This window comes from Pleurodeles waltl, chromosome 9 (assembly GCF_031143425.1).
Source record: "Pleurodeles waltl isolate 20211129_DDA chromosome 9, aPleWal1.hap1.20221129, whole genome shotgun sequence".
Classification (NCBI taxonomy): Eukaryota; Metazoa; Chordata; class Amphibia; order Caudata; family Salamandridae; genus Pleurodeles; species Pleurodeles waltl.
In genome coordinates this window covers 939,638,622-939,664,987 of record NC_090448.1, presented here as the reverse complement: position 1 = coordinate 939,664,987, position 26,366 = coordinate 939,638,622, and the positions used below count along the sequence as shown (strand labels likewise).

Here is a 26,366-nt window from a genome sequence, read left to right as displayed (position 1 = left end):
CATCTACAGAATGACACAGCTGCTTTTTTCTTTCTTTATAGTAACTGAGTGTTTTTTGTTTTTAAAAGGGCGAGGAAAGCAATGCAGTGGCAGAGGAAAGTTAGAGGGTGCAAGTGGAGAAAGTAACACGGGGAGGAGGGCAGAAACAATATGGAGGGCACTGGTGGGAAGAAAAAAGGTGGGGGTGGAAGCAATTCAGAGGGTGCGAGTTGGGGAAGTAACACAGGGTGCAGGGCAAGGTGTGACACTTGTAGCTAGCGGGTCCGAGCATCAGAGAGAGGGGGGGGGGGGGGGGGGGCAGGAAAGAGAGGAACAGTGCGCAGCCGGAGAAGTACACGAGGAAAATAGCTGGAACACAAGGCACTCTTGTGGAGTGCTTAAAACAAAATGAAAAACTAGTACTTAGAAAGCAAGAAGTAGAAGCACAAATTTGTTTGTGCTCCAGGAGCGGGACAAACACAAGTGAAGGAAGGTAAGCCTTAAAAAGCAGGCAAATGAGAACGAAGCAGTGAGTAACAAAGCCAGCCAATGGTAAACAATGGGTGATCTCTAAGCCCGCTGTAAAGTAACAATAAGACACGCGGTGTCTTGTAGGAGAGACCTAAAACCTGTAAAATGTCCAGCAACTGGCTGCACTTTAAAGCATCAGTTACTTCAAAGCAATGGTAACATGTAAGTACTCAACCTGAACTTAAATCTGCACTAAGGGCCTGATTTATATGTTGGTGGGAAGGGAACTGTCACAGCAGCAACAGAATTCCCTCCCTGCCAACATAGTGGTCGGCTCAGCCAATATATATGCAGATGGACGTTAAGTGGGGGCACGGCGAAGACGATTCCACCTCAGACGTGGACAAACTTCTCAGATGGCCCTGCAGAGTAGGGGCAGGTGGAGAAAGGTTGGGGTGCTTAACCAAAAAGTAAAGCATGGAAGGACACAAGTAATGAGACTGTTAGACCCAACATCCTTAGGGCTGTCTTCTCCCCCCACTTTTCTGACCTTGTTTTGCTGGCACTAGTACTCTAGCATTGGTTAACGGTGATAAAATGCACAAAGTGCTTGTGCTCGCTCCCCTAAACATAATAATGTTGACTTATTCCCAACTGGCATATTTAATTTAGTTGGAAGGCCCTAGTAAAGTGATACTATGCATACCCAGAGCCTGTAAATTAAATGCCACTTGTAGGCCTGCAGCACTGAGAATGCCACCCACTTAAGTAGCCCCTTAACCATGTCTCACACCTCCCATTGCACAGCCTGTGTGTGCGGTTTTAGACTGCCATATCGACCTGAAAAATAACCCTTTTGCCAAGCCCAAATCTTCCCTTTTTATACATAGGTCACCGCTAAGGTAGGCCCTGGGCAGGGTGCAATGTATTTAAAAGGCAGGACATATATTCTTATATTTTACATGACCTTGTAGTGAAAAACTCCCAAAGCTTTTTTTCACTAAAGCAAGGTCTGACTCTCCCAAAGGATAACATGGAGATTACCTTATTACATCTTATAAGTGTAATGACCAATAGTGAAGAAATAGACTATTCCAGTTAGGTGCCCCTGGAATCACAATTTAAAATCCAAACTTATGGTGAAGTCGGAATTTAAATTACAATTCTGTAAATGCCACTTTTAGAAAGTTTGCATTTTCTTAGTCATTAGGGCCGTATGTACGAAAGCATTTTCCCATAGACACAGAATGGGTAAAATCCTTTCGTACATCTGGCCCTTGGTGTCTGCTGCCTGTTGTGGAATGCATGTCTGGGGTGGGTGACAGCTGGGTTTTGTATATTCCTCCTAGGCAGACACACACACAATGAGAGCTGAGGTGCACCTAACTGGAAATAGTCTATTTCTTCACTATTGGTCATTACACTTATAAGATGTAATAAGGTAATCTCAATGTTATCCTATGGGAGAGTCAGACCTTGCTTTAGTGAAAAAAAGCTTTGGGAGTTTTTCACTACAAGGTCATGTAAAATATAAGAATATATGTCCTGCCTTTTAAATACATTGCACCCTGCCCTCTGGAATGTCCAGGGCCTACCTTAGCGGTGACCTATGTATAAAAAGGGAAGATTTGGGCTTGGCAAAAGGGTTATTTTTCAGGTCGATATGGCAGTCTAAAACCGCACACACAGGCTGTGCAATGGCAGCTGTGAGACATGGTTAAGGGGCTACTTAAGTGGGTGGCATTCTCAGTGCTGCAGGCCTACAAGTGGCATTTAATTTACAGGCTCTGGGTATGCATAATATCACTTTACTAGGGTCTTCAAACTAAATTAAATATGCCAGTTGGGAATAAGTCAACATTATTATGTTCAGGGGAGCGAGCACAAGCACTTTGTGCATTTTATCACCGTTAACCAATGCTAGAGTCCTAGTGCCAGCAAAACAAGGTCAGAAAAGTGGGGGGAGAAGACAGCCTCAAACTCTCCAAAAATAAAAACTCCCTTGCAAGCATCAGTGCAGGTACTGCCTGAGATGAGACCTACTAACCGTGACTGGGATTGAGGAAGGAAGCAACAAACATACTGGGGAAGACCTAAAAAGGGAAGAAGCCCACGAAAAAGAGCTAGAAGACACTAGCACTCTCAGGTAGTCCTTACAAAAAACAGAAAACAGTAGTTGAGAAATGGAAGGACATAAGTCAACCAAATCAAGTTAAATGGTAAATAAACTATGTTCCAAGAAACAAACAAACACAAGAAGAGAAAGTAAAGCTATCAAGCCAATGAAAGGGACAATAAAACCAACCTATGGAAAGCAATGGTTGGGTTATGAGCCCACTGTAAGTTCACAATGTTTTTTTTCCCTCAATCAGGAAGCTTGTACTGTTCTGGTAGACTTGACCTAAAAAAGTAGAGTTACAAAACCTAAACAAGCAAGTTCATGGCAAAAGGAAAACTATCCACTAAATGAAAAGAGACAAAGTAACTCACCTAGCAAATTCTGCCAACTGTTTTGGGTCCGACAGGTCAATGCCAGGAATACCACCAGGAGGGAGCTTCTTTCCAGTCATGTACTCTGAATAATCTGGAGGGGAGTTTTCACCAATGATCTGTTCTTCCACCACTGCTTCATGATCAATATCTTTTTTGTCGTCTGAAATAAAGATACATGGCAATTACTAGTTTGAATACTGAAGAAAGAGATGCAATGCACATTCACATGTTCATTTGTTAAAAGATCCAATTGCTTTATTATTTTTTCATCACTGGAAATATACAACAGTGGGAGAAAGTGGGGAGAGGGAGTTAAAATTGGGCTTCCTTGCCAACTGAGTACAAACTAGACGCAATGTAACTATCCTGTAACTTGTGGTCTTGGGATCCCTGGTGGTCTGCATGGCCTGCTCAAAGGGTCTGCAACTGCTTAGAAAGTTCAACAGGATTACTACTTTAGTAAAATTTATAACATTTTCAATTTGCTTCGTTATAAATAACGTGGTCTGTAAATCTGAAGTAGTTTGAAACTGGAGAATAAAAATTTAATTAGTATCCTCAGAATGATTTGGGGAGCAGGACAAGTGCATCAAACAGACCACACGATAAGCGTCCTCAAACTGAATTTAGAAAAGCTCCAACCTTCCCTTTAGGATTATAATTTTTTAATTTTTTTTTAATACTTTGCTTGTGAATAAAAAAAAAAATGTCATCATCTGCTTTTGCTTGATAAATACTTGTTTCTGTATTTTATGTTGTTATTCAAATAATTAGTATGGAGGCAGAAGTAATGCACAAGGTATTGGTGGGGGAAGCAACACAGAGGACTGGATGGAAGCAACATGGAGGGCAAAGATTGGAGGCAACATAGAGGGCTGAGAGAGTGCGAGGATGGGGGAGTAGGCAAACGGTGAGAGTGAGCAACATGAGGCTGTGTGGGTGAAGCACACAGCCAGAAAGGCTGAACCCATGACACCAGTTGCTCAATGTTAAAAAAAAAAAAAATCCCTTTGCACCCTCTCATAACACTACTATAACACACTGAGCCTCTGGTCTGTAAACAGGCCGCCAAACAGCCCTCACTTGTAGTGATTGAAAGAGAGACATGCTATTCGATTTCATTATCACTGGCACCACTCCTTCTCGTCCACCATCCTCCAAGAACAACAAGATAACCATGCAGCCCTCAGGTGTAGTTCTATACCAGCGAACTAGGCACATTTGCTAAAATATCTGCAGATTAACAGCAAGCAATTTCTCTAGGTAACCAAACATGCTTTACAAATGTTAACCCCCCCCCCCGATCCCCCCCTTAAAAAAAACAAATAATAACTGCTACTGTGTAGGTGACGTTGGGGAAAATCCTGACAATATGAGGACTTTTCTCTCAAGGAAGCACTGCTACTCGGTGGACATAGACAAACTGACTGGTCCTTCAGACAAGACACAACATTACCAGCTTCAACATGTGTTTGTTCCTGCTCAAAGCTGGAGCACAATTACTAACCCAACTTAGCTAGCTAGAGCTCTCAGGACCACATTTGGGGGAAGGGGGGTGGGGGGAGAAAAGGGGGTCAACTACCAGCTTCAAGCCTACAACTACTGGACAAGTAATGTCAATTTAAAACATTTTTTGTGTTTCCCATTGGATAAAACTTAACACCTCTTTCCACTGCTTTTGTTTGGGGAAGTTTTGGTTTCTTATGAAACAAATTGATGCTTATAGCTAATTTTCTTTATTTTTTGACATTTCTTTATTGCATTTTTTCATTTTTTTGAAACTTTTAAATTCTACTATTTTAACTGTAGTTTATTAAAATAATATTTGTATTCATATTGTTGCAATTAACCAATAAAAACAAACACAGTAATATAACCAGGATAAGCACACAGCATCAAACAAACCTTTGTGCAGGATAATGGCCAACATACACAGGAGAACAAAATATCATAAAATAGATCAGCGCACATACAAATAAAATGGAAAGAAAAGAAGCTGCGGATGTTTGTGTTTTGTTGCTTTTAGTGTTATTTGCTTACAGCAAAATGCATCTATGGGTCTATTTTGGACACACGTGCTTTTTGTGCTAAGAAAGAAGTTCTACATGGGTTTCAGTTCGCTCATAATTCCTAAAGTCTTATGTAATTTTGCTGTAATTTATGACAATTATGCAATTGTCCTCATATCATTGATGGTATGAACAGAAAATAAGCGCATACGCTGACAATAATGCAATTTACTCTGCTGATCCCTTGTTGACTACTGGACTAATTAAAATTGAGGCTGAGAGGTTTGGGGTTGTTTCTGGCTATAAGCTTAACCCGTTTAAAACACAAATTACTTTGAATTTTCAATCTGATTCCAGTTCCAGGGATAGTTACTGCTGCTACATACCATGGGGTAAAGCTTTGTGCCAATATGGATCATATTGTTTCATTAAATTATGAGCCCCTCTTAAAGTCGGTTATTGCGAAGATGTGGTCTTGGAATCGCCTTCCAATCAGCATAATTGGCCAATGTAATTGTCAAAATTAACTTTTTACCCAAATTTCTTTAGCTTTTCTGGGCAATCCACTCATGGGTTCCTAACTCTTTTTAGGTGCCTCAAGGGGGCGATTGGCAGTTTCCTCTGGGGTACTGGAGGGCCAGAAGAGCTATAAGCTTTTTAAAAATCCCACTTAACCAAGGTAGTTTGTTTCTCCCAGACTTTAAGCTACATTTTTAGGCTTATTTTGGCTCTCTCATCAAGAAAATTCTTACTCGCCTTGAGCTGCATGGCTTTGCTCAGGGGTGTCAAATGACCCTATAGACGGATTTGAAGTTTGCTTTGAGTAGATGTACTGATCCAAACTATTTTAAGCGGGTCCTGGTTAAGATCGTTCAGAACGCTGTCCAAATAATGGGGGGGGGGGGGCAATCTGCACACAATATTCTCTGCAGGCTATTCACTCATTTACACCGCTACTGGGGGAATCTCATTTTTCCATCTATCCTCCATGATTGGGTGTCCAGAAGCTGGGTTAACCATGGCATCATGACTGTGGGTCAGAATTGTGACTCAGACGGGGTTTGTGCTTTTTCTACTCTGCAGATACTCTATGGTCTTTCCCATCAGTCTTAATTATTTACCATTTCAGGATTTTTTTCTTCTAATACAATATTTATGGCTGGGCATTCGGATGATGATATCCTGACTTCCTTTTTCACTCTAGATGGCAAGTCCTCAATTACAATTCTATATTGAATCTTGTCCATAGGTAGATATTGCAGTTGAAGAAATAACAGTTGCTTTTGATGTTTGCAATTGCTCAGTCTGTTCTGTTAACCTTAAATTGTAGCAATGTTGAACAGTGTGTATGTTATACTATACTATATCCAGGACAGAATATGTAAATGGTCTAGGAATAGCTCGAATCAAAAGACCTACTGTTCCGAATGTGGTCAAAATGCAGCTGATATCATTCACATATTTGCTTTATGCTCTGCACTTAATAATTGTTCTATACCAGACAAAAACGTTTTATCGTTTCATCTGGATAATCATATTGAATTGTCAGTTAAAGATATTATGTTGGCTTGGGGTGGTCGGGGGAGGGAGCGTTGCTACCGCCTGAGGGAAATGGCCATCTAATCGGAGGGCTCTGCTGTGCTGAGGGACAAAAACAGCCCGCTCTGCAGATAGACCTCCTCCACAGACACTTTAAACAGTGCCCAGGATATAGGAAGGTGTGGAACTTTAAGCGACCCACTTCTGGTGAAAAAACTGAGAGAAACACCTCTTATGACCAAGTGCTCCAGAGGCTGCCTCAGTACGCCTGACCCTAAAATGTCCGACACCAGGACTCCACGTAGATGAATCTACTTGTCTATCCCAGTGTCACTACGAACATCCTACCCCCTAGAGGTGAGCACTTAGTGGCACTACTATACAATGCTCTATAAGGGTAGGGACCTATCTATAATAACCTACCGACCACAGCAAATATATCACAGTCCCTCCAATTCTATGCCTGACCCTAAGACGGCCACCTCCATTTAATACAACTCTCTCTATAGCATGCTCCAGAACTTTCTTACTTCTAAACTACACAGATTGGGATCCTGAATTTTCCACCTCAACAGCAACCCAAATTGATAATCCCTTACACTCCAAAGTGCTGTCCCTTGATATTCAACAATCTGCATTGTGGCACCATATCAAATGATTTAAGTGTTACTAACCCAGGAAGGATTCAGACTCCTGCATCTCACCCTAACTCCCAGCCTTTGGCACCTCCGTCAATCAAATCAAGGACTACCGAAACCCCACTAGGTGTACCCAACGCAAAGTATACAGTAAGGTCTGCTCTCAAAATGGCAGACTCCAACCAGCACAACCCCAAAGAAGAGAGGGGATAACTGAAAGACACCAAACCAGCACAAAAGAGACACAAGCAGGAACTCCTGGCCCCAGACTCCCCTATAAAATCTAAGTCTGAGATATCCATAACTCTAGACCTAATTATGCAGAAACTCGATTTGCTGCATGTTGTTGCTCAATCGACAAAATCCACCACAGAAACTGTACAGAGCAACTTTGCATGTTAGAAACAAGAAACGATACAACTGTGTGGCAGAATCTCTGAAACAGAATCACGGATAAACCTCCCGGAAGACCATAAACACAATTCTTCTAAAACTTTATCAACCACCACTGCGCAACTGGCTCGACTGGAAAGGAACATCACTGAGCTCGAAGAAATACATAGAAGGGGCAACTTGCTCATTTTTGGTCTTCCTGAACCTGTGCAACATTCATTGCAAAATGGATCCCCCCCGAGTACTCAATATAAACTTAGACAAGGACTTTGAAATAACTCAAGCGCAGAGTGCCCACATATAAGACCACAAACAGCAAAGCTCCAATTTTCAGGGCCCTCCGCTACTCACATACTGAAGCCATTCTCACACAGATGAGAAGAACGAGTTACTTACCTTCGTTAACGACTTTTCTGGTGGATACATTAGCTACCTGTAGATTCCTCACCTCATGAATACTCCCATGGCGCCAGCATTCGACGGAAATCTTCTTCCTAGTCTCTGCACGTCGACGAGGACGTCACCCTAGCCCACGTGACGCCGTCTGACGTCATACAGGCAATAAGAGGTTCTCGACGACGTGCCGACGTCAGTACCAACATTTTTTACGTGCATGAGAACAAGAACCTAATGCAATGAAAGAGCAAGGCAACATCCCATAACCTTGTAAAATACACAATATTGCAATGAATAGCTGTAAATTTAATATAACTCGCTCTTTTTTTTTTTTTTTAAATGAACAAATATATGCAAATCATGTATATACACAAGAATATATACATATATATATATATACAGATAAATATAAACAAGTATCCATATATACAACATCTATTGCAACCTTGAAGACCAAGAGGAGCGCACTCAAGGATTACTTGGTAAGACCAGAAAGGCAACGGGGAGGCTGGTGGGACCGTGAGGAATCCACAGGTAGCTAATGTATCCACCAGAAAAGTCATTACCGAAGGTAAGTAACTCGTTCTTCTGATGGATACAACTACCTGTGGATTCCTCACCTCATGAATAGAGTCCCAAAGCAGTACCACGCCCGGTGGCGGGTGCCTAAATGGTCAAACCAAGAAATCCTGCAGCACTGACCGTGCAAAATGGCCGTCCCTTCTGACCTCAGAGTCCAAACAGTAATGTTTCGCAAAAGTGTGAAGGGACGACCAAGTTGCGGCCTTGCAGATGTCGACCACAGGAACACCTCTGGCCAAGACCGAAGTGGCCGACTTAGCTCTGGTGGAATGAGCTCTAATGCCATCAGGAGGATCCTTCTTTGCTAAAGAGTAACAGATTTTAATGCAAAGAACAACCCACCTGGAGAGTGTTCTCTTGTGGACTGCCTTTCCTCTCCTCTTGCCCACTTATCCGATGAACAGCTGATCCTCCAGCCTGAAATCCTTCGTTCTATCAATAAAGAAGCTTAACGCTCTCTTTGGGTCCAGCCGGTGCAGTCTTTCTTCCTCTTTAGAAGGATGAGGCGGAGGATAGAACGTGGACAAAGTAATTGTCTGTGCCAAATGGAAAGGTGAAACAACCTTCAGGAGGAAAGCAGCCTTGGTCCTCAACACCACCTTATCCCCATAAAAAGTTGTGTAAGGGGGCTTTACCGATAAGGCCTGCAACTCACTCACTCTCCTTGCAGATGTTATAGCAACCAGGAAGACTGTTTTTATAACCAAATACCTTAAGGGGCAAGAATGCATAGGTTCAAAAGGGGACCCCATATGGGAAAGTCAAGACCAAGGACAAATCCCATTGCGGCATAACGAATGGTTTTGGAGGATATTTATTTAGAAGACTTTTCAAGAATCTGACAACAATAGGGGATTTAAATAACGACGGTTGGTCTGGAAGACATATGAAGGCTGACAAGGCCGATAAATAACCCTTAATGGTAGCCACTGCACAGCCTTTCTGCGCTAGATACAGAGCAAAAGACAAAACATCCGATAGATGAGCTTGTAAGGGATTAATCTGCCTCTCTCCACACCACGCCACAAATTTAGACCACCTATTAGCGTAAATAGATTTAGTGGAGTGTCGCCTGGCCACTAATATAACATCCACTACATCAGGCGGGAGAGAGAAAGAACTCAGGTTGCCCCGTTCAATCTCCAGGCATGTAGGTGCAGACTCTGGAGGTTGGGGTGTAAAACCTGCCCCTGCGACTGCGAGAGGAGGTCTGCCCTGATAGGGAGACGGAGCGGAGGGCACATTGAGAGTTGGAGAAGGTCGGAGTACCACACCCTCCTTGGCCAATCCGGAGCTATTAAGATTACTAGAGCCCGGTCTTGGCGAATCTTCCTCAATACTCGAGGAATCAAGGGTATGGGAGGAAACGCGTAAAGCAACTGGCCGCACCAGGTTATTTGAAACGCGTCCCCTATCGCTCCCTGCATCGGATACTGGAGGCTGCAGAATAACGGACAATGCGCGTTCTCCAGAGTGGCAAACAGATCTACCCGAGGAAACCCCCACCTTTGGAAGATTAAACGGACTTGATCTGGATGGAGACGCCACTCGTGGTCTGCCGAGAATTGGCGACTGAGACTGTCCGCACATACATTCAAGACCCCGGCCAGATGATTTGCTACCAAGCACATCTGATGGTCCTTTGCCCAGGACCATAGTCGAAGAACTTCTTTGCAGAGAAGGTACGACCCTACTCCTCCCTGTTTGTTTATGTACCACATCGTGGTAGTATTGTCCGTTAGGACCTGTACCGACTGACCACGAAGGGAAGGGAGGAAGGCCTTGAGAGCCAGACGTACAGCCCGTAACTCCAACAGATTGATATGAAACATCTGTTCCTCTGGAGACCAAAGGCCTTTGATCTCCAGATCCCCCAGATGAGCTCCCCACCCTAGAGTGGAAGCATCCGTTATGACCGTGGCCACTGGTGGCGACTGTTCGAACGGCTTTCCTTGTGAAAGATTGTTGCTCGCAATCCACCACTTCAAGTCCACCGCAGCATCTCTGGAGATCTTGACAGCACCTTCTAGATCCCCTTTGTGTTGAGACCACTGCCTTCGGAGGCACCACTGAAGAGCCCTCATGTGCCAGCGAGCATGCGTGACCAACAGAATGCAGGAGGCAAACAGACCGAGCAGACGAAGGACCTTGAGTACTGGAACTACCGCTCCATTTTGAAACATTGGAACCAATTCCTGAATATCTTGAATCCGCTGAGGCGGAGGAAAGGCTCGACCCAATGTTGTATCCAGTACTGCCCCTATGAACAGGAGGCGCTGAGAGGGCTCAAGGTGAGATTTGGGCTCGTTCACCGAAAAACCCAGGTCGAACAACAACTGAGTCGTTGACTGCAGATGATGCGACAAGCTCCGGAGACTTGGCTTTGATCAACCAGTCGTCCAAGTAAGGGAATACTGCTATCCCCTTCCTTCTGAGCTCTGCCGCAACCACCGACATCACCTTCGTGAAGACTCGAGGTGCTGAAGTAAGACCAAACGGAAGGACCGCAAACTGATAGTGCTACGATCCCACCATAAACCGGAGATACTTTCTGTGTGACTTGAGTATCGGGATATGAAAGTAAGCATCCTGCAAGTCGACAGACACCATCCAATCTTCCTTGTTCAACGCCAAAAGCACCCGAGCTAGGGTCAGCATCTTGAACTTTTCCTGTTTGAGGAACCAATTTAAGATCCTCAGGTCCAGGATTGGTCTCAACCGACCATCCTTCTTGGGAATCAGGAAATACCTTGAGTAACAACCTCGACCCCTTTCCTGCTCTGGGACCAACTCTACCGCGCCCTTTGAAAGGAGGACTTGTACCTCCTGTTCTAGCAACAGGAGGTGTTCTTCTGAACAATAAGATGGGTGGGGCGGGATGAGGGGCAGGAACTCCCGAAAGGGAAGGGTGTAGCCTTTTCCCACAATACTGAGAACCCAAGTGTCCGTTGTAATAGTCTTCCACTTGCGGAGAAAATGCTGTAATCTTCCCCCTACAGGAGAGGAGTGAGTGGGAAATGGTGGAAGCGTAAGGCTGCTTTCCCTGCTGCACCCCTCCAGAGGACGAGGAAGAGGCAGAGTGCTACTGAGAGGCTCCTCTGGTGCGGGCCCTCCCTCTCCCTCTAAAAGATCTACAGGGATAGGAAGAGGCAGGTTGCTGGAATCTCCCCCGAAAGGAAGAGGAGGAAGAGCCACGCCCAAATCCCCGAAACCTCCTGAAAATCCTGGAAGAGGCAGAGGAAGAAGGAGCTTGGAGTCCTAACGATTTGGCTGTGGCCCTGCTCTCCTTAAAACGTTCCAAGGCCGAATCTGCCTTGGCGCCAAACAGCTTGTCCCCATCAAAAGGGAGATCCAATAGGGTTGACTGCACATCCGCAGAAAACCCTGAATTACGGAGCCAGGCCTGTCTCCTTGCCACCACAGTCGTGCCCATTGCTCTGGCAACCGAGTCGGTGGTGTCCAGCCCAGACTGAATAATCTGGGTCGCGGCAGCCTGGGCATCTGAAACAACATCCAAAAGACCCTGGGGAAGCTCCGTAAATGATGAGGAAATGTCATCCATAAGAGCATGAATATATCTCCCCAGGATACAAGTTGCGTTGGTGGCCTTCAACGCCAGACTGCAGGACAAAAAGATTTTCTTGGACTGCGCATCCAGTTTCTTCGAGTCCCTGTCCCCAGGCACCGTCGGGAAAGAACCAGGCGCTGATTTGGATGAACAGGAGGCCTGCACCACCAAGCTCTCCGGTGTAGGGTGCCTAGAAAGAAAGCCAGGGTCAGTTGGTGCAGCTCGATACCTCCTGGCTACGGCTCTATGAACCGCTGGGGAAGATACTGGTCTCTTCCACACCTCTAGCAGCGGATCCAGCAAAGCGTCATTAAACGGCAATAGAGGCTCTGCCGCAGCTGAGGCCGGATGAAGCACCTCTGTCAGAAGGTTCTTTTTTGTCTCTGTCACCGGCAAAGGCAGGTCCAGAAAACTAGCTGCCTTCCGTACCACTGCGTGAAAGGAAGCAGCCTCCTCCGTGTGTTCCCCTGGAGACGAAAGATCCCACTCAGGGGAAGTGTCCAGCCCACTGTCTGTATCTAGACCATGCAGTCCATCACCCGAGTCCTCTAGTTCTCCTTCTTCCAGGACTCGTTGGTACTCCTGCTCCTCTAATAAAACGGAGAGCACGTCTCCTCGAATGAAGCCTCTGCTCGATACGCGGAGTCGACAATGCCTCCGCCGAAGCCGAAGATCGGCGCCGATCTTCAGAAGCCACCGACGCCGCGTCCGGCGCCACAGGTAACTTCGGCGCCGATGAAAGAGCACTCGGAGCGGATGGACCCACCGGAGTCACAGGACGAAATCCCGACGACGGAATGGAAATCTCCGGGACCAATCCCTCCGAAGTCACCGGAGTGGCCACCGGTGCCGACACCGGCGCCGAGCCCACGTTCCCAAAAGGGAGAAAGGGCATAAAGGGTGCCGGACATAGAGGCGCAGGATCACCCAATGAAAAGGCCAAAGGACCAGCCGGGGCACCCCCTGGAGCCATCTGTTGGAAGATGGTATACATCGCATTTAGGAATGCGGTACTATCGGCTCCAGGGGTAGGAAAAGGCGGATACTGGGGTGCCTGTATCAAAGGCGACCCCGACGCCGGCCTTGACGTCTGCGACGCCGGAGACAACACCAGAGGCTGCACCACTTCAATCACCGACGCCTGTCCAGGTGAAGTCGGTGACGCTGGAGAGGGCAACAGCATCGATGGATGCGGCATGACCGTGGGACTGACCTCCCAAGTCCTCCGGCGCCGATCCGAAGACCTGGAACGAGTCTCCTTGCTTGAATGGCGCCGTGATTCTCTACGGCACCGGGAGTCTCGATGACGCCGATGCCTTGGCGAAGAAGACTTCTTATGATGTTTTTCTTTCTTCGACTTCGCCATAAACAACTTCGCCTCACGTTCCTTGAGGGCCTTTGGATTCATGTGCTGGCATGAATCGCAAGTCGAGACGTCGTGGTCGGAGCTTAAACACCAAAGGCAGTCGGAGTGAGGATCCGTAACTGACATCTTGCCCCCACACTCACGACAAGGCTTAAATCCCGACTTTCTCTGCGACATTATTACTGCAGCGAAGGACTACGCAGCAAAAAATACACTGTAACCACGAAAGTAACAGTTGCTCCCTCGAAGATAACCGTTTCGAATGCACGGAAAAAAGGGAACTGACGTCGGCACGTTGTCGAGGACCTCTTATTGCCTGTATGACGTCAGGCGGCGTCGCGTGGGCTAGGGTGACGTCCTCGTCGACGTGCAGAGACTAGGAAGAAGATTTCCGTCGAATGCTGGCGCCATGGGAGTATTCATGAGGTGAGGAATCCACAGGTAGTTGTATCCATCAGAAAATAGAGAATTTAGTGGCAAGACGCCTATATTGGGATCTCTCAAGAAACTATCAAGAAACGAAAGGCATTCCTTTCCCAAAGGAAAACTCTGAAAAATCTGTCTATACAGTTTTTGTTTATTGGTCCTGCCCAAATGAAAACAACTTACAATGGCAAAACCATCAATTTGGAAGACACTGAGGAACTGGACTCCGACGCTGCAGAAATCCAAGACCTGAAAATGACTTCTTAAAAACTCGGAAAGAATGGCTAACACTTAACACAAATCCTTCCTACTAACTTTCAACTCAGTAACATACGATAATCAGGGCTAGAAAAATCCACTCGACCACTCACATTGGCGAGTCTCATTTGATCAGGTTGAGCTATTTTTAATACATACACATCCCTTCTGGCAAGTTCACACTGAACAGTTGTTCTGTTCAGTTGAAAAGTGGAGTGGCAATAAAAGATGCCTTAAAATCTTGTTATGATGTCACATTTGCTCTGTGTTCACAGACAGAGGTCAAAAGTCAGTTTTTCGTACAATTAATTTTCTCTCTGATTGCAGAGTTCCAGGACTTTGTAAGGTGAACTGTGTGACCTGCTGCTTAGAATGTAAAATAAAAGGATATAGGGTGTCAGGTTTTTCCTAACACACAACATTTAAATGACTAAGTCAACTGTGCAAACATTTCAAAACATTTTTCAGTAGTTGTGAAAGCCTTTTTATGTTTCTGTGTGATGAAAAAAATATTTTAGTAGCATGAAAACAAATCAGAATACTTTATATGTTGATGTGCAAAGGATAGGTTTTCTGAAAACCAATTTTAACAGATTGTTAATACACTATCGTTTTATCAGTAAAGCTGAACGTTCGTGGAAAGGTTTTTGGACATTTCTTGGAAAGTTATTGTGTGTAGATTACAATATGTTACCACATCATGGTTTAGTAATATATTTATTCATATTGAGTGTTTAAACAAACTGAGAACCACTCCTGCCCTGATGGCAACGTTGTTAGTAAACTAAAAGAAGTCCTAGGATTTGTGGGCTAGACCTCATGGATATGTGGGCTAGATTCTTGTGAGGCATGCAGCCAACTGTAGTCTACTTAAACAAAAGAGGTTTTTTTGTACTGCAGAAATGCTGAGCTCACATATTTGAAGGTGCAATCATATGTGATAATTAAGAAAAAGGCGACTCTAAACTAATTGCCTAGGATCACACAATTTGAGACCTGTTTACAGGTCAAGTACATTACAGTTAGGTCGAGTAGATTATCTAAGTTACTTGACCTTCAGGCCTAGTAACATTTTTATGATTTTTCGAGCCCGGATGATCAAGGCTGCCCACAAACGGCCTAAACGAAATCCATTCTTGTTCTTCCCATAACGCTACAGAAATCTGATCGACCCCTGGGCGTACAAGCTCATTCTTCCATAAGAACTATAAACAGGCCGAAGTATTTGTTTCAGTTGCTTCCACTTCTTCAAATCGTGACAGAATAAAAGGGTAGCAACCTACTGTCAGGAATAAGGCCTTCGTGGTCCAGGTCCCGCCTGAAACTCCGTTGCGTGGCTCTGCGGCACTTTATGCGCACCACTTGTCATCTCCTCTTGCTCCAAAGGTGGCCATCCGCGTCGGCTGCCCTGTGGCAAAGCTCATAGAGCTGCAGGTTCAGGACACTGGTGGACAAGATGCACTTATCAGTGCTATTCCATGAAGGGACTACAATTCCCATGTTTTTAGAGGCAGCAGCCATCTTGGGGTGTGGCAGGCCTATAAAGCCCAGCCACACCCAAGCACGTTGCTCACTATTTTGAAGACTTCAATGCAGTCAGACCTCGCTGGGGGGGGAGTGTTTCTCTGAAGAACAGAGTTCCTGCATGGCAGAGTGACATCCAATCGAAGTATCCTTGTTTCCATGGTGAATTAAAAAACGAGTAGGTCATACTCGTAGCGGTAAGTCCTTGGTGAATCCAATTTTGGAGGAAGTCGTTCCTTCCAGAAGTAAAGCACCCCTTAGCATAATGAGCAAAGCGTTTTCTGTTTCCAGAGTACAGCGGCCTTGGCGCAACGATCAAAGGTGTTTCAGAGCACAGGTGTAAAGCGCTCTTTGCACGGCAGTTAAAGTGCTTCAGTTCACAGGTGTAAAGCGCTCTTGGCACGGCAATTCAAGCGCTTCAGTTCACAGGTGTAAAGCGCTCTTGGTACGGCAATTCAAGCGCTTCAGTTCACAGGTGTAAAGCGCTCTTGGCACGGCAATTCAAGCGCTTCAGTTCACAGGTGTAAAGCGCTCTTGGCACGGCAATTCAAGCACTTCAGTCCACAGGTGTAAAGCGCTCTTGGCACGGCAATCAAAGCGCTTCAATCGAGAGGAGTAAAAGACTCTTGGCACAACAATCAAAGTGATTCAGGCCACATGAGTAAAGCGCCCCCTTAGTATAATGAGCGCAGCGCTTCAGGCAAGATAAGTAAAAGCGCTTCCTGGTATTATAAGTAAAGCGCTTCAAGTTCAATGAGTAAAATCTTTTCGACCTTTATAGTTGTGAATGTGAAAGTATTTTTTGGAGATAATCAAATCATAGTTTTTAATTGTTTTTTTTGTTTTTGTTGGAAAGCATTATATGTGAAAAGCATATTTAATTATTTGAGATTTTCTAGGTCATGATCAAAGGTTTATGATATGAATGCATAGATGCTACAGGATTGATATTCTGAGGATTATCATAGTCCAAAGCTCTTGCCATCTCTAGGTTCTGAGAACATAGTTTATTCTTGTTCCATGATGATCATAGTCCAAAGCTCTTGCCATTTCTTGGTTCTGAGGTCGTAGTTTATTCTTGTTCCATGATTCAAAGAAGGGTCTTTGCCCTCATTTCAAAAGGGATCTCCATCTGATATCGGAGACGCATTTAGTCAAGAGTCTATTGATGAGTCATAGTTCTATGAATGAGTAACTGCATATTTGTTCTAACCTTTTCTTTTCAGATCTCTCTCCCTGCTGTTCCCTACCCTAATTCCCTTCCCCCGACTGACTTCATCATAACTCTATGCTATATTAGCTTTCTGAGTTGGTGACTCCGAAAGGTGGGCCTTTTGTTCAGCAACGTGCAGATCCCGAAGAAAGGACACTGTGACACCTACAAAACTTTAACTAAACTTACTAGCTCCTACTAATAACCTAACAACCTACTGTTAACCCTAACCAATGGTAAGATTAACTTCTCTTCTTCAATGTCTGTTTACTGTATCTCTATAATGACCTTTAACCTGCTCTGGTTAAATCGGATGTTTTATAATTGCTATAATTAAGTCATCGGTTTGAAAGCAATGTGTAATCTTCTCACTTTCAACGTAATTTACATTTAAAAATCTCATATTGACATTAATATTGATACTAGCCTCACATTGATGATAATATCATTGAAACCGAGTGCCATCCAACGGGTACTTAGCAGTTGTCCAATTGCTATCGAAACTGTGTTGTGACTCACAGTTTGGACAATATCACAAACGTTTGCCCGCACTACCTGCAATACAGGAACCTGGGGTCACTTGACCGACTCACTTCGATATGTGTTTGTGATGCTATTAATTGTGTTTGACCAATGACTTTGTGTTTCACCACTGCGCATATTAGTTGTTCAATGTTCACCAGTAGCACATTACATGTTGTATTCAGTTTAGCTCCCTATTGGCTTTGACATGGCATTAGTCATTACATTCTGTAATCAGTTTAGCTGCCTATTGGCTTTGACATGACATTAGACATTACATTTGATATTTAGGTTAGCTGCCTATTGGTTTTAACGTGGGGTTAGACATTGCAGATGAGCTGTGTTTTCCAAGTTGTGTTTTTCCACAAGATGGACCAAGCTGTTTTCTTCACACCAGACCTTAGCTGACAAGAGCACGTAGATTTTGTGTTTACCTCCGGAGAATTGGCCACTCTCCAGGGTTCTTCGGTTCTCACACTGAGTTTGCTTTTAAGGATGACTCAGGGCTACAGCAGGGTAGATTGAATCTGCTTTGACTTCAGAAAGGAGCTAGACGTCAGTTGCCTGTCTCCCGTTTGGGTAGAAAATCTCTTTCTCGCAGTTGACCGGAGTCATCAACTTGCAGACCCCAGAAAGATGAAGCTGAGCTATAGGCCCTCGGTGATGAATTTTGACTTTTATGCTTTGCTTTGGAGTTATGCTAGGATATAAATCACCTATATTTGCTGTGTACACTAAAACTGAGAAGTACTTGGATATATTTTGCTTTAATTGCTGTGACTACTTTTGAACGTGTGCTTCCAATCTACTAATTTTGTCTCTCAGGAACCTCGTGGTGGGGAATTAATAACAATAAATGTCTTCTTTAAACTCAGAAGTGCATTCCAGAGAGGTTCTGTAAACTCGGTTATGAGATAAGAGGGAAAGCAGAACAGTGTTGAATCTATGTTGAGAATACGTTGGCACTACGTGAACAATATGCTGGTACTAAGTTGATAATATGTTGGTTCTAGGTAGGCACCTTACAGATAACTATTTGAAACTCCGTTAGCTCTACGTTGACACTAGGTTGATATTATGTTAGCACTATGACAGTAAGTAGAGAATTTACTGTAAACTGTACTCCAAAATTATGAAACATATCGGGTACCATTTTTCACAATCCTAACTGCTGACATAAAAAGTTAAAGCAGCAGTAATAATGAATGACACGTGTCACCAACGAACACTCACCTTATATATAGGCACCTCACTCACTGCAAATATAAAAATGTCTCTATATTCTACAACTAATATACCTGCAAATACATTAAAATAAACAATAGAATACACATTATTATCCACTCCCACTAAAAGGCAACTAACTCACTAGGTACCACTATAGAAACAACCCCAGAGCACTACAGCTACCATGGAATATAGGTAAACACACCATACTTGGACATTGCTGTGGCTCTTAATACACACCTATTCTGTAAAGAGCGCAGCAAGACTGGACTCCGGACCTAGGCTTGACCACTTGTGGCCTCCATCCCCTCTCCTTAGTTAGATGATAGCTCTCCACGGAATCTAGATTCACATCACAAATATTTAATCAATCGCTATATTGTCATTTTCTTTTTACCTGTCAAATATTTCCTCCTGCCCTGTACTGTGCTCCTCTACTATCTTCTTTCCCTCCTCCCTACGCCCTCCCTTCCTCTCTCATCCATTCAGTTCCCCTCATCGATGCCATCTCTTCAAAACCACCCCAAAACCACACAACCCCTACAACAATCTCATCGGCAAACAATAACTGGCATCTAGCTGTGTACACAGACGAGAAGGCCCACCTCCGATAAAAATGGAAAACATAAAAATACTCTTCCTTAATGTCAAGGGTCTAAATTACCAAACCCAATGGGTCTTCTTGTCCAAATGCACAAACCATCTGGGATGCCCAGATATGCACTATCCGCAGGGACGATTAAACTTATGTCACAAAGAAAAACAAACTAGACAACAAAACCTTAGACCAACTAGAACTAAAAATAAAATCATTAGAGAAGGATCTCAAATGCACCCAAGACAAAACACAATTAAACAATTTAATTAAACTCAAGTATGAATATAACAAGATTCTGAGTAACAAAGTCCACCTAATAGTCCAAAAATACAAAGGCATAAATTTCTGCGGAAGTAAAAAAGCTGGCAGATACTTTCATCTTATTTAAAATAGACCCCCCTCAGAAGTCAGGAATAACCTCTTTAACCGACGAACATGGTGTCACAATCGACAAATTGGGACATCATAAATACCTTCGAAAAATATTTCCATACCCTCTACTCCAAAAGGAATAACACACAATTTCTCTCAAAAAATCATAAACGTAATCAAAACAATGAAAGCCAGGAGGGCCCAGACAGCTTCCCGCCATCATTCTATCAAACTTGGGGTACCCTCCCTAATCAGTCCCTTAGAGAACTTATTAACCCACTTCTCCTCCACTGGCTCAGTTGAGGGCTCCGCCGTGGAGGCAACTATAATTGTTATACCCAAAGAAGGAAAAGACCCATCCAATCCCAAGAACTACCGACTCATATTTACCATAAAACCAGATTGCAAAATATATGCAAAGTTCCTATACCTTAGAATACAGTCCATTCTCAGAAACATAAAACATCCCTCTCAATCAGGAGATATCAAAGGAAGATTCAGCACAGATAATATCAGACTTTTTAGCCATGCAACTGAAACAGGCAAACTCCAGCACCAATTAACCTGTGGGATATCACTAGATGTAGTGATGGCCTTTGATAAGGTATAGTGGACCTTCATTCAGGCCTCACTCACGCCCCTTCAACTTTGGCCCTGCTTTCTCAAAAATGATCCTTGCTCTATACAAAGAGCTGAAAGCTAGAATAATCATCAATGGAAAGTTGTCTAATCCCCTTTACCTCCAACAAGGAACCAGACAAGGATGCCCTCTTACTCCCCCTACTATTTCTACTAACACTAGAACCCCTACTTACATTGATCAGAAGAAATCCATTCATCCTCATAATCCTTTCTCATCAGGTTCAAAGACTAGCCTGCTACGCAGTTGATATTCTCCTTTTCACCACCCAGGCAGACTCAGCCTTGCTGTACATCATGTCCACCATCAATTACTACTCTTAAATGCCAGGGTACAACCTCAACAAGAAAACGACAGAGGTTCTTCATCTTAATGTGCAACAGTTCACACACCAGACCCTATTGACTCAAATGGGCCTCAGATAAGATAAAATACTTGGGTATATGGTTCACTCATAACCTTAAAGACTCCATCGATCTCAATGAGAAAAAGATGCTAGATAACATCAAAGATAGCTTAGACAAATGGTCAACCAAGTTTATAACTTGGTGGATAGAAAATAATCTATCAAAATGATGATTACCCCCTCATTAACTTCTTAATCAGCATGTCCCCCAAAGGCCTCTGGCACCTTTTTTTTTTTTCTTTATTAAAATATACACATTACTAACCGAATTTATCTGGAAGTCAAAAAAGACCAGAATTGCCCTAAAGAGACTGAGACTTACCCGACTAACAGAAATACCAACATACCCTGCTAGCAAAACAGGGGAGCCACTGGCTCCTAACCACCATCAACCCCTCGCTGCCATGGCTCGCTTTTAGGATCGCCCTCGTAAACCCTTATCCCTCACTTCACTTCTAACCATCAAAAAAATTAAAACACACCACTCTATAAACATTCTATCCAGCACAGCACAGGCACTCTGAAAAATTGACAAACTACCCAACAAAATTAAACACTCATGTCTAGACTTGCTATGGCACAGTGAAAACTTGTAAGTAGAGTTGTTACGATGCAATCTGCATCCTGTTAATCTTGCTTAAACCAGTTTGGGGATGGGTCCTGCACATATATGGAAATAAATAGGCACACATACAGTGGGAGGGAGGTGGAAATTACAGTATAAAGGTGACCAGGGAGAAGGGTTGGGGGTTGCAACTGCTTTGCATGAGGAGATGTGTGTGCTCCTGTGCTTATAACCCACTGCAGCATATAAACTGATGCAATTGAAGACCAACGCTGGCCCTTCGTATTCTATTAAGCAAATCTTGTTGCTCTTTCCTACTGGAAGACACCTTGGGGAAATTTAGCCTCAACAAATGGAGGGACTGCTGAGATCCTCATGGCAAGAAATGCGACAGACTAGAAGCCTGTGACAGACGGAGGAGACTGGAGACTGTGGATCGTGGGGGCCCCTGCCATAAGACGAGTCCCCAACATCCATCCGTCTGTAAAGAATTTATTTCACTGAGAACCAGTAGGAGGATAAACAAAATTGCGTCTCAAGAACACAAAGACCCGGCCCCCGACTTGATCACACCACTTGACTGCATTTAATTGGCGAGACTGTTCTATGTCACCTTTTACCTTTTGGGGTGTTTTGACATCTTGAATACTTAGCTCCGAGATATTGTTGACCTAGGTATTTGGGTTGTAAACGACCTTCTCATTCCCATAATTTGCTTTTAGGATAAGGATGAGTTAACTAAGGAAATGCAGTTCTAAGTTTTGTTGTTGTTGTTTCGGGACCTTCAGTCTGGATGAGTCAATACCTGTGCCAGATGAGGGAAGCCCGGCTTGGTTTGTGTTAAAGAAATATGGTGTGGGCCCGACCCTCTGGGGCCTATTATGGAACAAATACACAAGGAAAGGAGGGGAAGGCAATGGCCATTAAATGGCTCTTGGGATGTGAAAAACTTTATTACCTTGAACAAATGTTGAATAAACAGAAAGTACAGGGAGCTATGTGGGATTGTTATAGTACCTGGGAAAAAGAAGCATGAAAGGTTCGAATGAAAGAAATGAAAGAACAAATAAAAGAACAAAACAAGTCCCCAGCTCAAAAACTAATTGATTATGCTCATCAACAGAGAGCGAAGAATTTAGAGACAGGCGATAGGGAGTTCAGAATGACTACAAGTAAAATGTATCCTTCAGTGCCCCAAAAGTTAAAGCCCATTCAACACCCGCTGACCTGTTGTTACAACATCACCTTGACAAACCCATCCACCTTACGCTCCTATTATAAATCAGGACCACCCTCCCGCAACCCCGAATCTAAACGCAATTCCCAATGCACAAGAGGAACATGGTGGCCAAAATGTGATCGTGACGGTTCCCTCCCAGCCACCTCTAACATATATCGTTACTTCATCCCCTTCCACACCTCCCACAACAACTACCCACTAGTACCCTCTCTTACTCCACTGCCCTAGTTCCACCCATAGTGTCCCGTCTGGGACCAAGGGATGAGCATCGTCGTGGGGGTGTACTTCACACTCAGTTCTATGTCATGAGAAAATGACCCCGAAATAGAGTTTCCCACGCTCAGACTTAGTAAAGATGATTTGAACAGAGAGGACCTCTAGGTCCATCACACACAAATTACAACTCACTAATGTTGCAAAGTTCTGGATGGATGAGAATAAAAAGGTACATGTGGTAGAAATACTACATCAGTTCAAAGATTACAATGATGTCCAACAGGGTATTGTACTTCAACATATGTATAAAATGCTGCGAGGTAGATGTGAGGAGGCACAGATTGACTTTCCTGTAGACATACAGTAAGATGAACATAGTCTGGGACTCAAATTGGATTAGTAGATGTAATGCCGTGGGACGATGTCTCGCACATGCTCAGGGTGTGAAGGCACTAAGTTGCCAGCTCCCCATGCGTGAACTTCACCCCCGACAAACGGGTGAAGGAACATTTACTCGCCAGTATGTACATACCCCTTGGAAACGATCAGATCTCCTCAGTATTAGAAAGTCTTCCTGACTATAGAAAAAACCTTAGTTTTATGAGGAATTAGAAGCCACCAGCAGTATGGCCTTTATGACATATAAAGATGTAGAGATGTCCTTTGGTACATTACTCCCACTCACTATTTGGCAGCAAACAAAGAAAGTGAATGATGCAACTATATTTGGGGCTACTTGGGCAGAGTTAGAAAGGGATGATGCCACGAAGGAGCCAGGCGCCCTCCCCAGTGCACTTTTCCGCACACTACCCGCGCTCATTATACAACACCTTAAATTGGAACTACCGCGTTCCCGCCCTGCGGGAAGCGTGGTACTGTGAAGGGAGGCGGCGGCGGCATTCTCGAAGGGGCAGGAGCCCAAGGGCGGGCCCGTCTTGCACCCGTCATCGCCAGGAGGAGCCTGGGCTGGGCCACCCCCCTAAAGTTTTGTTTGTTCTGCTATTTGGACTTGGTCTAGAGGTTTCAGGAACCTTGTCTGTTAAGTTCGACTAGTTTTATTTGATCACGAGCTTTATCCGGCATTAAAGGGGCCAGTGGAGCAAGTTTTTATCACCCCTTGTTCCTAGGGGCTTCTTTTCCCCCCCGATACCATTCGCACTCGATAGTAGGAATCAGGGCTGGGCCATTTTTCCAGAAGTGTTTGAAATTATTTAGCTGGGCCATCGGAAAGACGATATGGGGAAGAGGAAGGCCGATGATGTATCAGTACCCCACTCTCGGATTAAAAAACCCAAAAAACATTCTGTTGGGAAAGTGGATGGATGTTCTACCACAAATCTACAGCAATTCAAAACAATTGATTCATTGTTTGAAGAGGTTGAGGCAATACTGAGGAGTCCTTCTGTTGCTGGCCCTTCCATACTGGACACCATTCCTTCAAAAAAGATTCCTGATCTCTTTAAGAAAAAAACACAGATGCATAGAGTAGAGGTCAAGGCGGATCTACACCCTCCACCTCACTCCCAGGGTGTAATTTCTTCACTTTTGGAGACTTCACCATCTTTGGTGGAAACAAATGGATGTTTACCTGCAGAAGGTGCACCTTCTTCGAGGGGCACGTCTCCGCATCTTATTACCATTCCTTGTTCTAATAGGTTTTCGGTTTTATCCTCTAATTCTGTAAGTCCTGGACATTTACAAACCTTATTGGCAGAAGGAACTGACAAAGACTTCCCGGATAGGAAGATGGGCAACAAATAAGCTTCTCAGTTAGCTATCATTTCCCAGAAACTAGATGATGTTAAGTGTCTGCTGGTATCTTTGATGAACAACATTTCTGGACTTTATGATCAAAAGTCTAGTTGTAATTGCATGATACCATTTGAGTCTGTTCCTTCCTCTGATTCACTGCTGGAAACCAAAAAACCTAGTTTCTTTACTTTAGGTGACAAATCGACATCTCTTTCTACACACAATATCGTTAGGGGAAGTAATGGCAGCTCCCCAAGGCAAGGCAGGTCTGTCTGTCAGACCATGTCTACCATCAATGAGCGAGTTCCAAAATTAGGTGCAAACAAGTGTGGATCCACCCCTGGAAGGGGGGGACAAAAGGTATTCCTTGTTTTAAATCTTCTCAGTTAAACTCAGGTGGAATGCCTTCTGCAGTAAGTTGTCGTGCTAGTCCCCGTTCAGCTACACACCCTGACAATTTGACATTTCTACAGACCCGTGACTTTAAGGGAAGGTCAAGAAGTAGGAGGGAAGATGCCATTATATATTTGACTAGGGTGCCAAAGCTACCTCAGGGCAATAGAGAGTCGAGTGACTCTCTAACTAATAAAGTCATTTATTGGATACGCTCCCAGAGGAACTGTCTCTCTGTTATCAGGTCTGATATCTGCGAGGTCCATAGATATAATCAGCTAGGGTCGGAATTTGATTATATTTCGATTCTTTTTAATGATAGTAGTCTAGTCAATGATCTCCTGGCCTTTGACACACGGACAGGTACATTAAGTTCAGGTAGGAAATCGAACCTTAGACTTAGTAGTCAGCCGCCTGGGGTCTTGTCATGCAGAGGATGCTGTACATCTGGAACTATTGTAGCTGGGGTTTTTCCTTCTTTAGACAACTCTAACATCTAAATCTGAGAACCCTTCCCCCTTACTTTCTGAACTGGACTGACTGATTGCCCCCTGCACAGTACTTCCTAAAGCAGTAAACGATGAGTGTCAATCTACAGGGACTCCATCTACTGCCTCTCTATTGAGAACTAAGTTAATATCTACGCCTCCCAAAATCAATATTATAACTTGGAATGTTGCAGGAATTAAGTTAAAGTTGGGTGACCCGGATTGGGTAAGCCTTGTTAATAAACAAGATATCTGTCTTTTTCAGGAAACTTGGACTGCAGAACAGATATCCATTCAAGGCTTTACAACCTATTTTTCTGCTGCCCAACCTGCCTCTGGTGGCTTTGGAAGACAGATAGGAGGGTTAATGATTTTATTGAACAACAAGCTAGAATGTGACCACTCTATGATAAAGTTTAATTCCTATGATCTGCTGGGTGTGCAACTCACATTCCGACCCGGATTTAGGATGATAGTTCTGAATACTTATGCAAGATCCGTTCCCCGTGGGTCAGAATCAATTGTTCTCACCCAGCTGACGGATTATATAGAGCTTTTGGACTCTTCAGATTTTCTGATTATAGCTGGTGACTTTAATTGCTCTTTTGTGTTGGACAATACCATCAGCAATCTGACTACTGAGGACGACGAATATTGGGGTATTCCCCAATCCAAGGAAATGGCGTCTCTGCCAGCTTCCCGTGTTGCATCTCAATTGTCTTCCCTTTGTCTGAAATATGGCCTGAGAGAATGTAATGGCCGCACTAAATCAGATCCTGAGCGAGCTATTACTTTCAAGCGAGGGCTTTCCTTTAGTAGTATTGATTATATTCTGGTGGACATTAGACTATGGTCAAGTTCACTGGACATGGAAGTATTACCTCGCCTGGATAGTGATCATAATCCCTTGTGCCTTGTACTGACCAACCATGCATTTTTAAGAGTCCATCACACAACGATCACTAACGTCCCACTCCCTTACCTGAATCATAGACGTTCTCGGGTCTGTTGGCCGAAGGTTGAATCCAACTCGTACTTGATTAGGGAAATATATTCATCATTTTTAAAACTTTTTGTAGATTACGAGGAACA

General features: G+C 44.0%; 1 protein-coding gene across 1 annotated transcript in view; it reads right to left on the bottom strand.

The window, feature by feature from the left end:
- Positions 1-26,366, bottom strand: part of YY1 (YY1 transcription factor) — a 200,717-nt gene that overhangs the window by 121,103 nt on the left and 53,248 nt on the right. The window contains exon 2 of the mRNA XM_069208324.1: positions 2,941-3,103. Coding sequence (XP_069064425.1) covers positions 2,941-3,103 — 163 coding nt within the window. The remainder of the gene's footprint in view (positions 1-2,940; positions 3,104-26,366) is intronic.